We start from the raw sequence: 17,523 nt of genomic DNA, 5'->3' as shown, positions 1-17,523 counted from the left end.
GAGACAAAAGAGTTAGGGACGGAGACCCATCCCGGGGAGGGAGTCGTAAAAGAGGAGAAGTTTCCAAACACCAGGAAACCCTCTCACCAGCGGGTTTGGGAGAAGTTTTCAAATCTCGGAGGGCAACATAATCAGGAGGAAAAATAAATAAAACCCACAGATTACGTGCCTAAAGGCAGCTCCCAGCAGAGAAGTATCCCAGACACTCGCATCCACCACCAGCAAGTGGGGGCTGAACGGAGAGAAGCAGGCGGCATTGCTTAGGGTAAGGACCAGGCGTGAATGCCCTGAGGGCAATCTGAGGGGGCTAACGTGAGATAGCAACCTAAACTGTGGGATAGCCAGAGAGGGAGAGAACTAACCTGTGAAAAGCCCAAACCTAAGGCACTGCTGGCCCGCTCACAGAACAAAGGACTGAGCAATACCAGAGACGAGCCAGCTGGCTGCAGACCGGCCCATCCCCCACCAGACACAGCGGGCAGGCAGGGCCAGCCAGAGCCAGAAAGGGGCAAACTTGGCCCCAGAGAGGGCATCCCCTACCAAACTGCGAAAAGGCTTCCAGTTTCTAACCAATGACTTCCTGATATTCCGGATGGTTGACATCCACCAAGAGGGTCACAGCCAGAGACCAGCTCCCCAGAACTGACACAGGCACACCAGAGTCAGATGCGCCTGGAAACCGAGGCTGGGACCGGGGAGGTGGTAAGTTGCACCGCCCCACCTTGGGAGAGTGTGCTCGCCAAACACCTGGCTATCTGAGCTGCTCTGACTGGGGAATGGCATAAACCGCGGGCCCAACCGAGTCTGCGCCTTTGTGGAGAACCCGCGAACCTGAACCTGAGCAGCTTAGACCTGGGAAGTGCATGCAACTCAGGGCCTGCTCCCCGGCAGGATAACCTGAAGCCTGAGCAGGGTAGACTGGGAAAGCACACACGCCATGAGCAGGGGTAAACCTAGTGTGGCCGAGACACTGCGAGTTCTCCACACATACACCAGTGATATTGGTTTGCAGTGTTCCTCCCTCCCCACAGCACGACTGAACAAGTGAACCTAAAGAGACCACCTCTGCCCCCTTGTGTCAGGGTGGAAATTAGACACTGAAGAGACCTGCAAACAGAAGCCAAATAAAAAGAGGGAACCACTTTGGAAGTGACAAGTACAACAGATTAAAATCCCGGTAGTTAACACCGACTACATTGGAAGGGGCCTATAGATCTTGAAAAGTATAAGCAGGAACAAGGAACTATCTGAAACTGAACTGACCCCATACTGCCCACAACAGCTCCAGAGAAAGTCCTAGATATATTTTTACTATTATTATTATTTTTTAATTTTTTCAATTTTTTTTCATTTTTTAAGTCCTCTATTACACCTTTAATTTTCATTTTTTTATAACCTACTATTACCTTGCAAAAAAAAAAGACCCTATTTTTAAAGCAAACTTCATATGTATTTCTTATACTTTTTGTGATTTTGGGTGTTTTTTTTAATATTGTATTTTTTAAGAGTCTAACCTCTACTCTAGATTTTTAATCTTTGTTTTATAGTATTTGATATTAATTTTGTACATTTAAGAACCCAATCTTTAGTACCTATTTTTACTCAGGAGTGTGATTACTGGCTTGATTACTCTCTCCCCCTTTTGACTCTCTTTCTTCTCCCCCAGGGCACCTCTCTCTCCCTCCTCCTCCTTCTTGCCTCAACCCAATTCTGTGAATCTCTGTGGGTGTTCTGGGCAGCGGAGAACACTTAGGGAACAGAGTACTGCCCAGATCTCGCTCTCTCCTCTTGATTCCCCCCTTTCTCCTCCTCCTCACCTCTATCTCCCTCCTCCCTCTTCTTTTCTCCATGTAACTCGGTGAACCTCCCTAGGTCTCCCTCACTGTGGAAAATCTTTTCACCATTAACTTAGAAGTTTTATTATCAGTGCTGTATGGATGGAGAAGTCTAGAGGCTACTGCAAGAATAAGTCTGAAAACCAGAGGCAGGAGGCTTAAGCCCAAAACCTGAGAACACCAGAGAACTCCTGACTCCAGGGAACATTAATTAATAAGAGATCATCCAAAAGCCTCCATACCTACACTGAAACCAAGCTCCACCCAAGAGCCAATAAGTTCCAGAGCAAGACATACCAAGCAAATTCTCTAGCAATGCAGGAACATAGCCCTGAGCATCAATATACAGGCTGCCCAAAGTCACACCAAACCCATAGACATCTCAAAACTCACTACTGGACACTCCATTGCACTCCAGAGAGAAGAAATCCAGCTCCACCCACCAGAACACTGACGCAAGCTTCCCTAACCAGGAAACCTTGACAAGACAATCATCCAACCCCACCCACAGGGAGGAACCTCCACAATAAAGAGGAACCACAAACTACCAGAATACAGAAAGGCCACCCCAAACAAAGCAATCTAAACAAGATGAAAAGGCAGAGAAATACTCAGCAGGTGAAGGAAAATGATAAATGCCCACCAAACAAAACAAAAGAGGAGGAGATAGGGAATCTACCTGAAAAGGAATTTAGAATAATGATAATAAAAATGATCCAAAATCTTGAAAACAAAATGGAGTTACAGATAAATAGCCTGGAGACAAGGATTGAGAAGATGTAAGAAATGTTTAACAAGGACCTAGAAGAAATAAAAAAGAGTCAATATATAGTGAATAATGCAATCAGTCAGTTCAGTTCAGTCGCTCAGTCATGTCCGACTCTTTGCAATCCCATGAATTGCAGCACGCCAGGCCTCCCTGTCCATCACCAACTCCCGGAGTTTACCCAAACCCATGTCCATCGAGTTGGTGATGCCATCCAATCATCTCATCCTCTGTCGTCCCCTTCTCCTCCTGCCCTCAATCCTTCCCAGCATCAGGGTCTTTTCCAATGAGTCAACTCTTCACATGAGGTGGTCAAAGTATTGGAGTTTCAGCTTCAACATCAGTCCTTCCATTGAAAACCCAGGACTGATCTCCCTTAGGATGCAATAAATGAGATCAAAAACACTCTGGAGGGAACCAAGAGCAGAATAACGGAGGCAGAAGATAGGATAAGTGAGGTAGAAGATAGAATGGTGGAAGTAAATGAAGCAGAGAGGAAAAAAGAAAAAAGAATCAAAAGAAATGAGGAAAACCTCAGGGACTTCTGGGACAATATGAAATGCCCCAACATTCGAATCATAGGAGTCCCAGAAGAAGACAAAAGGAAAGGCCATGAAAAAATACTCGAGGAGATAATAGTTGAAAATTTCCCTAAAATGGGGAAGGAAATAATCACCCAAGTCCAAGAAACCCAGAGAGTCCCAAACAGGATAAACCCAAGGTGAAACACCCCAAGACACATATTAATCAAATTAACAAAGATCAAACACAAAGAACAAATATTAAAAGCAGCAAGGGAAAAACAACAAATAACACATAATATCCTTATGGGGATTCCCATAAGGATAACAGATGATCTTTCAAAAGAAACTCTCCAGGCCAGAAGGGAATAGCAGAACATACTTAAAGTAATGAAACAGAATAACCTACAACCCAGATTACTGTACCCAGCAAGGATCTCATTCAGATATGAAGGAGAATTCATAAGCTTTACAGACAAGCAAAAGCTGAGAGAATTCAGCACCGCCAAACCAGCTCTTCAACAAATGCTAAAGGATCTTCTCTAGACAGGAAACACAGAAAGGGTGTATAAACTCGAACCCAAAACAGCAAAGTAAAGGGCAACAGGACCATACTTATCAATAATTACCTTAAATGTAAATGGGTTGAATGCCCCAACCAAAAGACAAAGACTGGATGAATGGATACAAAAACAAGATCCCTATATATGCTGTCTACAAGAGACCCACCTCAAAATAAGGGACACATACAGACTGAAAGTGAGGGGCTGAAGAAAAATATTTCACGCAAACGGAGACCAAAAGAAAGCAGGAGTCGCAATACTCATTTCAGATAAAATAGACATTAGAATAAAGGCTTTGAAAAGACAAAGAAGGACACTGCATAATGATCAAAGGATCAATCCAAGAAGAAGATGTAACAATTATAAATATATATGCACCCAACATAGGAGCACCACAATATGTAAGGCAAATGCTAACAAGTATGAAAGGGGAAATTAACAATAACACAGTAATAGTGGGAGACCTGAAAACCCCACTCACACCTATGGATAGATCAACTAAACAGAAAATTAACAAGGAAATACAAACTTTAAATGACACAATGGACCAGCTAGACCTAATTGATATTTATAAGACATTTCACCCCAAAACAATCAATTTCACCTTTTTCTCAAGTGCACACGGAACCTTCTCCAGGATAGATCACATCCTGAGCCATAAATCTAGCCTTGGTAAATTCAAAAAAAATTGAAATCATTCCAATCATCTTCTCTGACCACAATGCAGTAAGATTAGACCTCAATTACAGGGAAAAAAAAACTATTAAAAATTCCAACATATGGATGCTAAGCAACATGCTTCTGAATAACCAACAAATCACAGAAGAAATCAAAAAAGAAATCAAAATATGCATAGAAACGAATGAAAATGAAAACACAACAATCCAAAACCTATGGGATACTGTAAAAGCACTGCTAAGGGGAAGGTTCATAGCAATACAGGCTTACCTCAAGAAACAAGAAAAAAATCAAATAAATAACCTAACTCTACACCTAAAGCAACTAGAGAAGGAAGAAATGAAGAACCCCAGGGTTAGTAAAAGGAAAGAAATCTTAAAAATTAGGGCAGAAATAAATGCAAACGAAACAAAAGAGACCATAGCAAAAATCAACAAAGCTAAAAGCTGGTTTTTTGAGACAATAAATAAAATTGACAAACCATTAGCCAGACTCATCAAGAAACAAAGGGAGAAGAATTGAATCAACGAAATTAGAAATGAAAATGGAGAGATCACAACAGACTACACAGAAATACAAAGGATCATAAAAGACTACTACTAACAGCTATATGCCAATAAAATGGACAACTTGGAAGAAATGGACAAATTCTTAGAAAAATATAACTTTCCAAAACTGAACCAGGAAGAAATAGAAGATCTTAACAGACCCATAACAAGCACGGAAATCGAAACTGTAATCAGAAATCTTCCAGCAAACAAAAGCCCAGGACCAGACAGCTTCACAGCTGAATTCTACCAAAAATTTAGAGAAGAGCTAACACCTATCCTACTCAAACTCTTCCAGAAAATTGCAGAAGAAGGCAAACTTCCAAACTCATTCTATGAGGCCACCATCACCCTAATACCAAAAGCAGACAAAGATGCCACAAAAAAAGAAAACTACAGGCCAATATCACTGATGAACATAGATGCAAAAATCCTTAACAAAATTCTAGCAAACAGAATCCAGCAACATAATAAAAAGATCATACATCATGACCAAGTGGGCTTTATCCCAGGAATGCAGGGTTTCTTTAATATCTGCAAATCAATCAATGTAATACACCACATTAACAAATTGAAAGATAAAAACCATATGATATCTCAATAGATGCAGAAAAAGCCTTTGACAAAATTCAACATCCATTGATGATAAAAACCCTCCACAAAGCAGGAATAGAAGGAACATACCTCAACATAATAAAAGCTATATATAACAAACCCACAGCAAACATTATCCTCAACGGTGAAAAATTGAAATCATTTCCCCTAATGTCAGGAAGAAGGCAAGGGTGCCCACTCTCACCACTACTATTCAACATAGTTTTGGAAGTTTTGACCACAGCAATCAGAGCAGAAAAAGAAATAAAAGGAATACAGATAGGAAAAGAAGAAGTAAAACTCTCACTGTTTGCAGATGACATGATCCTCTACATAGAAAACCCTCAAGACTCCACCAGAAAGTTACTAGAGCTAATCAATGAATATAGTAAAGTTGCAGGATATAAAATTAGCACACAGAAATCCCTTGCATTCCTATACACTAACAATGAGAAAACAGAAAGAGAAATTAAGGAAACAATACCATTCACCATTGCAACAAAAAGAATAAAATACTTAGGAATAAATCTACCTAAAGAAACAAAAGACCTATATATAGAAAATTATAAAACACTGATGAAAGAAATCAAAGAGGACACAAATAGATGGAGAAATATACCATGTTCATGGATTGGAAGAATCAATATAGTGAAAATGAGTATACTACCCAAAGCAATTTATAGATTCAATGCAATCCCTATCAAGCTGCCAATGGTATTTTTCACAGAACTAGAACAAATCATTTCACAATTTGTATGGAAATACAAAAAACCTCGAATAGCCAAAGCAATCTTGAGAAAGAAGAATGAAGTGGAAGAATCAACCTGCCTGACTTGAGGCTCTACTACAAAGCCACAGTCATCAAGACAGTATGGTACTGGTACAAAGACAGAAATATAGAAAGCCCAGAGGTAAATCCACGTACCTATGGACACCTTATCTTTGACAAAGGAGGCAAGAATATACAATGGAGAAAAGACAATCTCTTTCACAAGTGGTGCTGGGAAAACTGGTCAACCACTTGTAAAAGAATGAAACTAGAACACTTCCTAACACCATATACAAAATTAAACTCAAAATGGATTAAAGATCTAAACGTAAGACCAGAAACTTATAAAACTCCTAGAGGAAAACATACGCAAAACACTCTCCGACACAAATCACAGCAGGATCCTCTATGACCCACCTCCCAGAATATTGGAAATAAAAGCAAAAATAAACAAATGGGACCTAATTAAACTTAAAAGCTTTTGCACAACAAAGGAAACTATAAGCTAGGTGAAAAGATAGCCTTCAGAATGGGAGGAAATTAATAGCAAATGAAGCAACGGACAAAAAATTAATCTCAAAAATATACAAGCAGCTCCTGCAGTTCAATTCCAGAAAAAATAAACGACCCAATCAAAAAATGGGCCAAAGAACTAAACAGACATTTCTCCAAAGAAGACATACAGATGGCTAACAAACACATGAAAAGATGCTCAACATCACTCATTATTAGAGAAATGCAAATCAAAACCACAATGAGGTACCACTTCACGCCAGTCAGAATGGCTGCTATCCAAAAGTCTACAAGCAGTAAATGCTGGAGAGGGTGTGGAGAAAAGGGAACCCTCTTACACTGTTGGTGGGAAGGCAAACTAGTACAGCCACTATGGAGAACAGTGTGGAGATTCCTTAAAAAACCGGGAATAGAACTGCCATATGACCCAGCAATCCCACTGCTAGGTACACACACTGAGGAAACCAGAATTGAACGAGACGCGTGTACCCCAATGTTCATCTCAGCACTGTTTATAATAGCCAGGACATGGAAGCAACCTAGATGTCCATCAGCAGACGAATGGATAAGGAAGTGGTGGTACATATACACAATGGAATATTACTCAGCCATTAAAAAGAATACATTTGAATCAGTTCTAATGAGGTGGATGAAACTGGAGCCCATTATACAGAGTGAAGTAAGCCAGAAAGAAGAATACCAATACAGTATATTAACGCATACATATGGAATTTGAAAGACGGTAAGGATAACCCTATATGTGAGACAGAAAAAGAGACACAGATGTATAGAATAGTCTTATGGACTCTGAGGGAGAAGGTGAGGGTGGGACGATCTGAGAGAATAGCATTGAAACATGTATATTATCATATGTGAAACAGAACGCCAGTCCAGGTTCAATGCATGAGACAAATGCTCAGGGCTGGTGCAATGGCATGACCCCCAGGGATGGGATGGGGAGGGGGGTGGGAGGGAGGTTGAGGATGGGGAACACATGTAAACCCATGGCTGATGCATGTCAATGTATGGCAAAAACCACTACAATATTGTAAAGTAATTAGCCTCCAACTAAAATAAATAAATTTTAAAAAAATTTAACAAAAAACAAATAAACAAAAAAAGAAACATGTTCTAACATAGGCATCTCATAAACTAAAAATAAGAAGTGAAATACTTAGGTCAAATACAAAACAAATTGTTAGTAATAACAATTGAATGATTCTTTCCTTAGATTCTTCAAGGAAACTGTCTTCCAATAACTTCCTCCCCTCTCTCCTTCCCTCGAGTATAATTATCTTTAGAAGCAGGAATGATTCCACCTTGTTTTAGTCTCTCATTAGGGATTTACTTACTATTCATACTTGTCAAGACCATCTAAAGCTGATGTATCCTTAGAGTTCCACTCTGGTAACTCTGGGGAAGAGATTTAAATGCATTGGTTACTCTTAGTATACGAAACCATGCACTCAGAAGGAGTTTCATGGCACAAAGAACTGGTAGCAGGTTATGTTGTTTCTCTAGCCAGGAAATATGTTTAAATGTGAGGAAAATTAGTTTTTCAGAAACAGACTTCGTAACTATTATAAAGTATCTACATAAGAAACAGAAAATTAGGACTGCACCTAATGTCACAGGAAATGAGTACTTTATTTGATTAAAAGGCTGACGTGAAATTTCACCTACTACAAGTCAGAAGGGCCGTCTGGAATATTTCACAAGACTCCAGATTCTGCATCTGTTTTTTTAATAGCTCTTGAGGCCTATATAAGAACTCGACCCTGGGTTATCCAAACTAAGTCTTGGATGATGTAAAAAAAAAAAAAAAAGGCATATTTTAAAAGACTACAAAATTACAACCTACAACCATAAAGTGTGAGAACATGAATTAATTCTAAGGGAGAGAGATATTTGAATTCTCTGCTTATTCAATAATCCAGCAATTGGCCATTTTAGTATTATTTTTATCTATTATGTGTATTTAATTTTCATTGCAAAAAGAAGTATTGCAGTATTTTTTCAGTGCAAAAAAGAAAAAAGACAGAAAACGCCTTTATATGGTATCATACCACTAAATGAATATGAAAGAGACTCATGTTTAATTCCAAGTCTTGCCATTAATAAACTGTATGACTCCCATATTTTTATCTAAAGCTTAGACTTGCATACCCATCCCCTTAACTCTACATAACCTAGTTATCATTTGTTCTTTTTTTCCTCCCTAGATTAATTGCATTGTGGTCAGAGGGCATGTTCTGTATTATTTTAGTCCTTTAACAATTATTGAGACTTGCTTTATGGCTCCGGAGAAGGCAATGGCACCCCACTCCAGTACTCTTGCCTGGGAAATCCCATGGATGGAGGAGCCTGGTAGGCTACAGTCCATGGGGTTGCTAAGAATCGGACACGATTGAGCAACTTCACTTTCACTTTTCCCTTTCATGCACTGGAGAAGGAAATGGCAACCCACTCCAGAGTTCTTGCCTGGAGAATCCCAGGGACGGGGGAGCCTGGTGGGCTGCCGTCTATGGGGTTGCACAGAGTCGGACACGACTGAAGTGACTTAGCAGCTTAGCAGCTTTATGGCTCAGCACATGTCAGTTTTCGTAAATGTTCCATGTATGCTCAAAAAGAATGAATATTCTGTGGTCAGGCAAAGTAAGATTAAGTTTATTAAATGACACTTGATAATTTGTGAACTATTAACCTTGTGTCATATAGTTTAAAACTGTTATTCAGTTCACTTCAGTCACTCAGTTGTGTCCAACTCTTTGCGACCATATGGACTGCAGCACACCAGGCTTCCCTGTCCATCACCAGTTTCTGAAGCTTGCTCAAACTCATGTCCATTGAATTGGTGATGCCATCCAACCATCTCATCTTCTGTTGTCCCCATCTCTTCCTGTCTTCAATCTTTCCCAGCATCAGGGTCTTCTCAAACGAGTCAGTTCTTTATGTCAGGCGGGCAAAGTATTGGAGTTTCAGGTTCAGCCTCAGTCTTTCCAATGAAGATTCAGGACTGGTTTCCTTTAGGATTGACTGATTTGATCTCCTTGCCATCCAAGGGACAGTCAAGAGTCTTCTCCAACACCACAGTTTAAAAGCATCAATTCTTCTGCACTCAGCTTTCTTTATGGTCCAGCTCTCACATCCATACATGACTACTGGAAAAACCATAGCTTTGACTAGACGGACATTTGTTGGCAAAGTAATGTCTCTGCTTTTTAATATGCTGCCTAGCTCAGTCATAGCTTTTCTTCCAAGGAGCAAAAGTCTTTTAATGTCATGGCTGCAGTCACCATCTGCAGTGATTATGGAGCCCAAGAAAATAAAGTCTTTCACTATTTCCATTGTTTCCCCATCTATTTGCCATGAAGTGATGGGACCAGATGCCATGATCTTAGTTTTCTGAATGTTGAGTTTTAAGCCAACTTTTTTACTCTCCTCTTTCATTTTCATCAAAAAGCATTTTAGTTCTTCTTTGCTTTCTGCCATAAGGGTGGTGTCATCTGTGTATCTGAGGTTATCGATATTTCTCCCAGCAATCTTGATTCCAGTTGTGTTTCATCCAGCCTGACATTTCACATGATATACTCTGCATAGGGAGAAGGCAATGGCATCCCACTCCAGTACTCTTGCCTGGAAAATCCCATGGACGGAGGAGCCTGATAGGCTTCAGTCCATGGGCTCATAAAGTGTCAGACACAACTGAGCGACTTCACTTTCACTTTTCACTTAAATGTATTGGAGAAGGAAATGGCAACCCACTCCAGTGTTCTTCCCTGAAAATCCCAGGGACGGAGGAGCCCAGTAGGCTGCCGTCTCTGGGGTCACACAGAGTCAGACACGACTAAAGCGACCTAGCAGCAGCAGCAGCAACTCTTCATAGAACTTAAATAAGCAGGGTGACAATATACAGCCTTGATGTACTCCTTTCCCGATTTGGAACCAGTCTGTTGTTCCATGTCCAGTTCTAACTGTTGCTTCTTGACCTGCATACAGATTTCTCAGGAGGCAGGCCAGGTGGTCTGGTATTCCCATCTCTTTCAGAATTTTCCACAGTTTGTTGTGATCCACACAGTCAAAGGCTTTGGCGTAGTCAATAAACCTGGGAATCTGGCAAAGGGACTGAGGACCCCCAGGGAATTTGACTGGAGGCCAGTGGGAATTGATTACAGAGCTTACACAGGACAGGGGAAACAGAGTTTTGGAGGGCACAAACAAAACCTTGTGCACACCAAGACCCAGGAGCAAGGAGCAGTGATTCCACAAGAGACTGACTCAGACTTGCCCGTGAATGTCCAGGAGTCTCCAGTGGAGGTGTGGGTTGGCAGTGGCCTGCTACAGGGTCTGGAGCACTGAGTGCGGCAATGGGTACACGGGACCTTTTGAAGGAGGTCACGGTTATCTTCATTACCTCCACCATAGTTTGGTCTCAGGTCAAACAAGAGGGAGGGAACACAGCCCCGTGCATCAACAGAAAATTGGATTAAAGATTTACTGAGCATGGCCCTGCCTATAAGAACAAGAGCCAGTTCCCTCACAGTCAGTCTCTCCTATCTGGAAGCTTCCATAAGCCTCTTATCCTTATCAGGCAGAGGGCAGACAGAATGAAAACCATAGTCACAGAAAACTAATCAAACTGATCACATGGACCACAGTCTTGTCTAACTAAATGAAACTATGAGCCATGCCATGTAGGGCCACCCAAGATGGATGGGTCTTATTGGAGAGCTCTGACAAAACGTGGTCTACTGGAGAAGGCACTGGCAAACCACTTCAGTATTCTTGCCTTGAGAACCCCATGAACAGTATGAAAACTGTTATTAAGTGATCACGAACTTACAAGTGTTACAAATTGAACATTTTATTATTATGAAGTGATATTTTATCTTCAATAATGCTTTTTGCCTTAATGTCTTTCTTATCTGATATTAAGGCTGTCTAATCTGACCAACTTTTTCTTACCTAGAGATTGAATTGTATATCTTTTTCTGTCCTTTTACCTTTAACCTTTCTGTAATATTTAACTTGTGTCTTTTATAAACTTTGTGTAATTGACTTTTTGATCCTGCCTGATGGTCTTTTAATTGGAATATTTGACCCATTTGCACTTGTTTACCAGCATTTCTGTTTAAATTGCTGTCTTAGTTTGTGCTATTTATCCCACCTGTTCTGTTTCGTTTATTTTCCTTTCTTGCTGTTGATTATTTTTGATACCTACGTTTTTTCCCTCTCACCACGTGAAAGTTCTCTATCCTTTTAGTGGATACCCTAAAAATTACAAAATGCATGCTTACTGCCTGTCATAAGCAATAACCTCCATTTCCCAGGGAACTTAAGAGTACATTATCTCTATTGACTCCTTTCCCTACTTAAACATTGTTGTCATTAATATGTTAATTCCATCATGTTTTCTTTTAAATTTTGCATTTATGAGTGTTTTATGCTCTCGGTGCTCATTCAGATTCACCCATGAATTTATCACTTTGCTCCTTTATGTCTTTTTCCTTCTCTGCCCTCCCATCTGGGATCTCTTTCCTTCCACATGAGATAAATATCCGGAATCTCCTTATTTTTCTTGATGGCCACTCAGTCTCTGCTATTCTGAACTGTGTTTATCTTATCCTTTTTTCAAAAAATATTTTCACTGGATATAAATTCTGGGTTACCAAATATTTTTCTTGCAGCCTTTTGAAAATATCATGCCACAGCCTTTGATTCAGCTGTTGTCCAGCTGCCAATAATGTGGATGTAGTTGGTCTTTTTCTTTGACATCTTTTAAGATTCTCTTTGCCTTTGATGTTCTGTAGTTTCACTGTGTGTCTAGTGTGGATTTCTTTTTATTTAATCTACTTAGAAATTCATAAACTTCTGAATTTGTGAATTGGTATCTTTCATCATTCCGGAAAATCCTCAGTAATTGTCTCCATATTTGGTATCTCTGCCCCCCCCCCATCCCTCTTCTACTTCTGGAACATCTATTAATTATTAACAGATGTTAATATTTCTCCACCATCCTGGACTTCTAATCTCTTTTCTGTATGTTTCATCTTTTTGTCTCTCTGTGGTATATTCTGAATAATTTTTATCATCTATCTTCTAGTTATCACTTTCTTTTCAGCTGTGTCTAATTTAAATTTTTAATCTTAGTTATTGTATTTTTATTTCTAAAAGTTCTATTTTGGTTCTTTTTCAAGTCCACTTTGGTGACTTTTATAGTTGCCTGTTTTCTTGGGCATAGATATGCCCAAGCTTGCCTTGTTTTTCCAGTAAATCCTTTAACACATTCATCATAGTTGAAAGTCTCTGTCTCACAATTTCCAATATCTGGGTCATTTCTGAGTTTAGTTGTGTCATTTGTTTCATTTCTTGACTATGAATTGTTTTACTTTTTTTTTTATTAAGTCTTAGAATTTTTGACTGAATGCCACACATCCTGTGGAGAACAGTTGAGAAAGATAAATAATATTTATACATGGCCACTACTAGTGTGAGGGACTGAGTGAATCAAGTGAGTGAAAACAGGCTTGGATTTTATTATTTTTACCTTTGGTGTAATACAGTCTGCGTGTTCCTTCAGGGATGGGCTGAAGTTATCTTGCACTTGGGTCAGACCTGGGTGCCAGAGGATCTGTTCTCCTTCTCCACCCTCAGCTTTGAGCCAGTCCTGCTTACCTGTGTCACCACAGTCTCAAGCTCCCCCAGTGGTGAACTGCACTTCTCCCATTGATAGCAGATCTCCGCTTGATGTTGGTACAGTATCCCGGGCCAAAGAGGTTTTCTACCTCTCCCCAGGGGCCAAAGGTTTTTGCATTTACTCCTTCCCCAGAGGCAGTGGGTCTGTGCCTGGGCCCTGGAGGCAGGAAAGTATGCTCTCTCTAGCAGTGGTTAATGTTTTTTACTCATATAAGAGAGTCTGAGGATGTGGTCAGTGTTTCACCTCTGTCACCCGAGAACATTAGATCAACCACTACCTGCATGCCTGTGTCTTTGAGGGATATCTTCTCACCAGGCTCCTGCCCCAATAGTTCTCATAGCACCAAGTGGAAGCTGGTGGAAAGGAGCTCCCAGGAGAATGTGAACTACTGTCATGTCAAAGCTCCCACTTCAGTTCAGTTCAGTTGCTCAATCGTTTCCGACTCTTTGCGACCCCATGGACCTCAGCACACCAGGCTTCCCTGTCCATCACCAACTCCCAGGCCTTGCTCAAACTCATCTCCACTGAGTTGGTGATGTCATCCAACCATCTCATCCTCTGTCGTCGCCTTCTCCTCCTGCCCTCAATCTTTCCCAGAATCAGGGTCTTTTCAAATGAGTCAGCTCTTCACATCAGGTGGCCAAAGTATTGGAGTTTCAGCCTCAACATCAGTCCTTTCAATGAACACCCAGGACTGACCTCCTTTAGGATGGACTGGTTGGATCTCCTTGCAGTCCAAGGGACTCTCAAGAATCTTCTCCAACACCACAGTTCAAAAGCATCAATTCTTCGGTGCTCAGCTTTGCTTATAGTCCAACTCTCACATCCATACATGACCACTGGAAAAACCATAGCCTTGACTAGACGGACCTTTGTTGGCAAAGTAATGTCTCTGCTTTTTAATATGTCTCTAGGTTGGTCATAACTTTCCTTCCAAGAAGTAAGCGTCTTTTAATTTCATAGCTGCAATCACCATCTGCAGTGATTTTGGAGCGCCCCCAAAATAAAAGTCTGTCACTGTTTCCATTGTTTCCCCATCTATTTGCCATGAAGTGACGGGAATGGATGCCAGGATCTTAGTTTTCTGAATGTTGAGCTTTAGGCCAACTTTTTCACTCTCTTTCACTTTCATCAAGAGGCTCTTTAGTTCTTCACTTTCTGCCATAATGGTGGTGTCATCTGTGTATCTGAGGTTATTGATATTTCTCCCAGCAACCTTGATTCCAGCTTGTGGCTTCATCCAGCCCAGCATTTCTCATGATGTACTCTGCATATAAGTCAAATAAGCAGAGTGACAATATACAGCCTTGACATACTCCTTTTCCTATTTGGAACCAGTCTGTTGTTCCATGTCCAGTTCTAACTGTTGCTTCCTGACCTGCATACAGATTTCTCAAGAGGCAGGTCAGGTGGTCTGGTACTCCCATCTCTTTAAGAATTTTCCACAGTTTATTGTGATCTACACAAAGGCTTTGGCATAGTCAATAAAGCAGAAGTAGATGTTTTTCTGGAACTCTCTTGCTTTTTTGATGATCCAGCGGATGTTGGCAATTTGATCTCTGGTTCCTCTGCCTTTTCTAAATCCAGCTTGAAAATCTCTAAGTTTACAGTTCATGTATTGCTGGAGCCTGGCTTGGAGAATTTTTGAGCATTACTTTATTAGCATATGCTACTGCTAAGTCACTGCAGTTGTGTCCGACTCTGTGCGACCCCATAGATGGCAGCCCAGCAGGCTCCGCCATCCCTGGGATTCTCCAGGCAAGAACACTGGAGTGGGTTGCCATTTCCGTCTCCAATGCATGAAAGTGAAAAGTGAAAGTGAAGTCGCTCAGTCGTGTTCGACTCTTAGCGACCCCATGGACTGCAGCCTACCCCTCTGTCTACGGGATTTTCCAGGCAAGAGTACTGGAGTGGGGTGCCATTGAGATGAGTGCAATTGTGTGGTAGTTTGAGCATTCTTTGGCATTGCCTTTCTTTGAGATGGGGATGAAAACTGACCTTTTCCAGTCCTGTGGCCACTGCTGAGTTTTCCAAATTTGCTGGCATCTTGAGTGCAGCACTTTCACAGCATCGTCTTTTAGGATTTGAAATAGCTCAACTGGAATTCCATCACCTCCACTAGCTTTGTTCGTAGTGATGCTTCCTAAGGCCCACTTGACTTCACATTCCAGGATGTCTGGCTCTAGGTGAGTGATCATACCACCGTGATTATCTGGGTCATGAAGATCTTTTTTGTATAGTTCTGTATACTCTTGCCACCTCTTCTTAATATCTTCTGCTTCTGTTAGGTCCATACCATTTCTGTCCTTTATCGAGCCCATCTTTGCATGAAACGTTCCCTTGGTATTTCTAATTTTCTTGAAGAGATCTCTAGCCTTTCCCATTCTATTGTTTTCCTCTATTCCTTTGCACTGATCACTGAGGAAGGCTTTCTTATCCCCAAGAAAAAGAAATGCAAAAAAGCAAAATGGCTGTCTGAGGAGGCCTTACAAATAGCTGTGAACACAAGAGAAACGGAAAGCAAAGGAGAAAAAGAAAGATATACCCATTTGAACGCGGAGTTCCAAAGAATAGTGAGGAGAGAGAAGCTCCCACTTACTCTAAGCTTATATTCAGTCCATACTTCTCCTAAATTCTTTAAAATTTTAGCCAATTTTTGTTGGGAGATACTTTTTCATGAGTCTCTCATGTTTGTGCATGATCTATGGAGAGGCACTGACTTCCTCCTTTGTCTCAACCACCTTCTCAGCTGGGATAAACAGAGATAGCATCTTCTTCTGGAGAGAGACACATTTGATTACTGTCTACTGTAATGAAGACGTCTCCCTCCAGAGCAAAGGACAGGCATGCTTAATACTCATCATAAAATATTTTAGGTTCCTGGAGCTCAGGGTACCTCCCTGAAATGCAGCCCACTGCATGTATAGGTGTCACCTGGCCCTCCTCTCATTGCCCTTTGGGATTGGGGATCAGAGAACCAGCACAGATACTAACACTGATTGATACTATTAGGTTAAGTAATGAAGTCCCTTGTCTCTGATACAAGAAACTGTGGCAAGCTTATAACTTGCAGGCAGGGACACATCTCAGACCTTTCCAAGTGTCTTCTTTACTGGCAGCCTCCTATTCTCTGCCAAAGGTGAAATAGTTCATGTATTCTGTCTTTTTAAGAGGTCTGTCATTCTGGAATTCAGTTCCTTTGGCTGCCTTCTCTGATGTGTAATAGAAAAGTTTTGATTTTTTTTTTTTCTTATTAAGATGGGAGGAACATTCTCTTGAAGCTTTCTACATCTTAAATGGAAGCACAACTCCCAAGGTATACCTATTTGATTATTTTCTATTACCAATATAGACACTTACAGATCTTTGAATATAATGTTCTGCTTATGCATGTTTAGTTAGTTTTTAAAAGAAGCATAAGTTTGGGTAATGAACTCAGGAAATGCGAAATGAATGAAATATTTCATCATAAGGGCTGGACCAAGGATGTTTCTTCCAGCAGAGGTGAGTCAGGAGAGGGTAAAATAATTTGATTCATGAGGAATGAAATGTTACTCAGAATGTACATACGCACTGGCCAACTCTTACAGAGATTCAGGGAGATACATAGGAAAACTCCAACACTTGAGGGTAGAGAGAGAGCTTTTGAAACTCACACATGGACAGGAAGATATGACAGAAACACTTGAAAAGGAGAAAAGGCTAGGTAGAAGCACAAGCAGTGTCTTTGAGGGTTCACAGATTTTCTCTTTGCTGTTTTTTTCCCTCTCCATACTCACACTCCCTTTTCTTAGCAAACAGGATCTAGATTTCTTCTGTAAGGTTCACCTCTTCTGTATTGTGGAAGTCTGGTTAGGGCTGCCAGTTAGTCTTCCCCTAGCCAACATTCCCAGGAGTCCCTGAGACATGAAAGACAGAAAAACAGCTGGACAGAAAGACAGAAAAATTACTGAGCTGGTTAGTTCCTGCTATACAGATCCTCAAACAGCTTTTGTTTGTATTTTTTCAAAGCATAGCTTAACTCTATGAATTACCAATA

The 17,523-nt window shown here is 40.8% G+C and overlaps 1 protein-coding gene across 2 annotated transcripts in view; it reads right to left on the bottom strand.

Moving 5' to 3' along the window:
- Positions 1-16,857: 16,857 nt before the first annotated feature.
- TXNDC16 (thioredoxin domain containing 16) overlaps positions 16,858-17,523 on the bottom strand; it is an 87,741-nt gene continuing 87,075 nt past the window's right edge. For both annotated transcript variants that reach the window (XM_081506054.1, XM_081506053.1), the window contains one exon: positions 16,858-17,409. In XM_081506054.1, coding sequence (XP_081362180.1) covers positions 17,361-17,409 — 49 coding nt within the window. In that variant the 3' untranslated portion in view covers positions 16,858-17,360. The remainder of the gene's footprint in view (positions 17,410-17,523) is intronic.

This window comes from Giraffa tippelskirchi, chromosome 7 (genome assembly GCF_054371585.1).
Source record: "Giraffa tippelskirchi isolate mGirTip1 chromosome 7, T2T-mGirTip1v1.2.pri, whole genome shotgun sequence".
In the NCBI taxonomy this organism is placed as follows: domain Eukaryota; kingdom Metazoa; phylum Chordata; class Mammalia; order Artiodactyla; family Giraffidae; genus Giraffa; species Giraffa tippelskirchi.
Note: the sequence above shows the minus strand (reverse complement) of the source record. Positions and strands in the feature narration are given on the sequence as shown.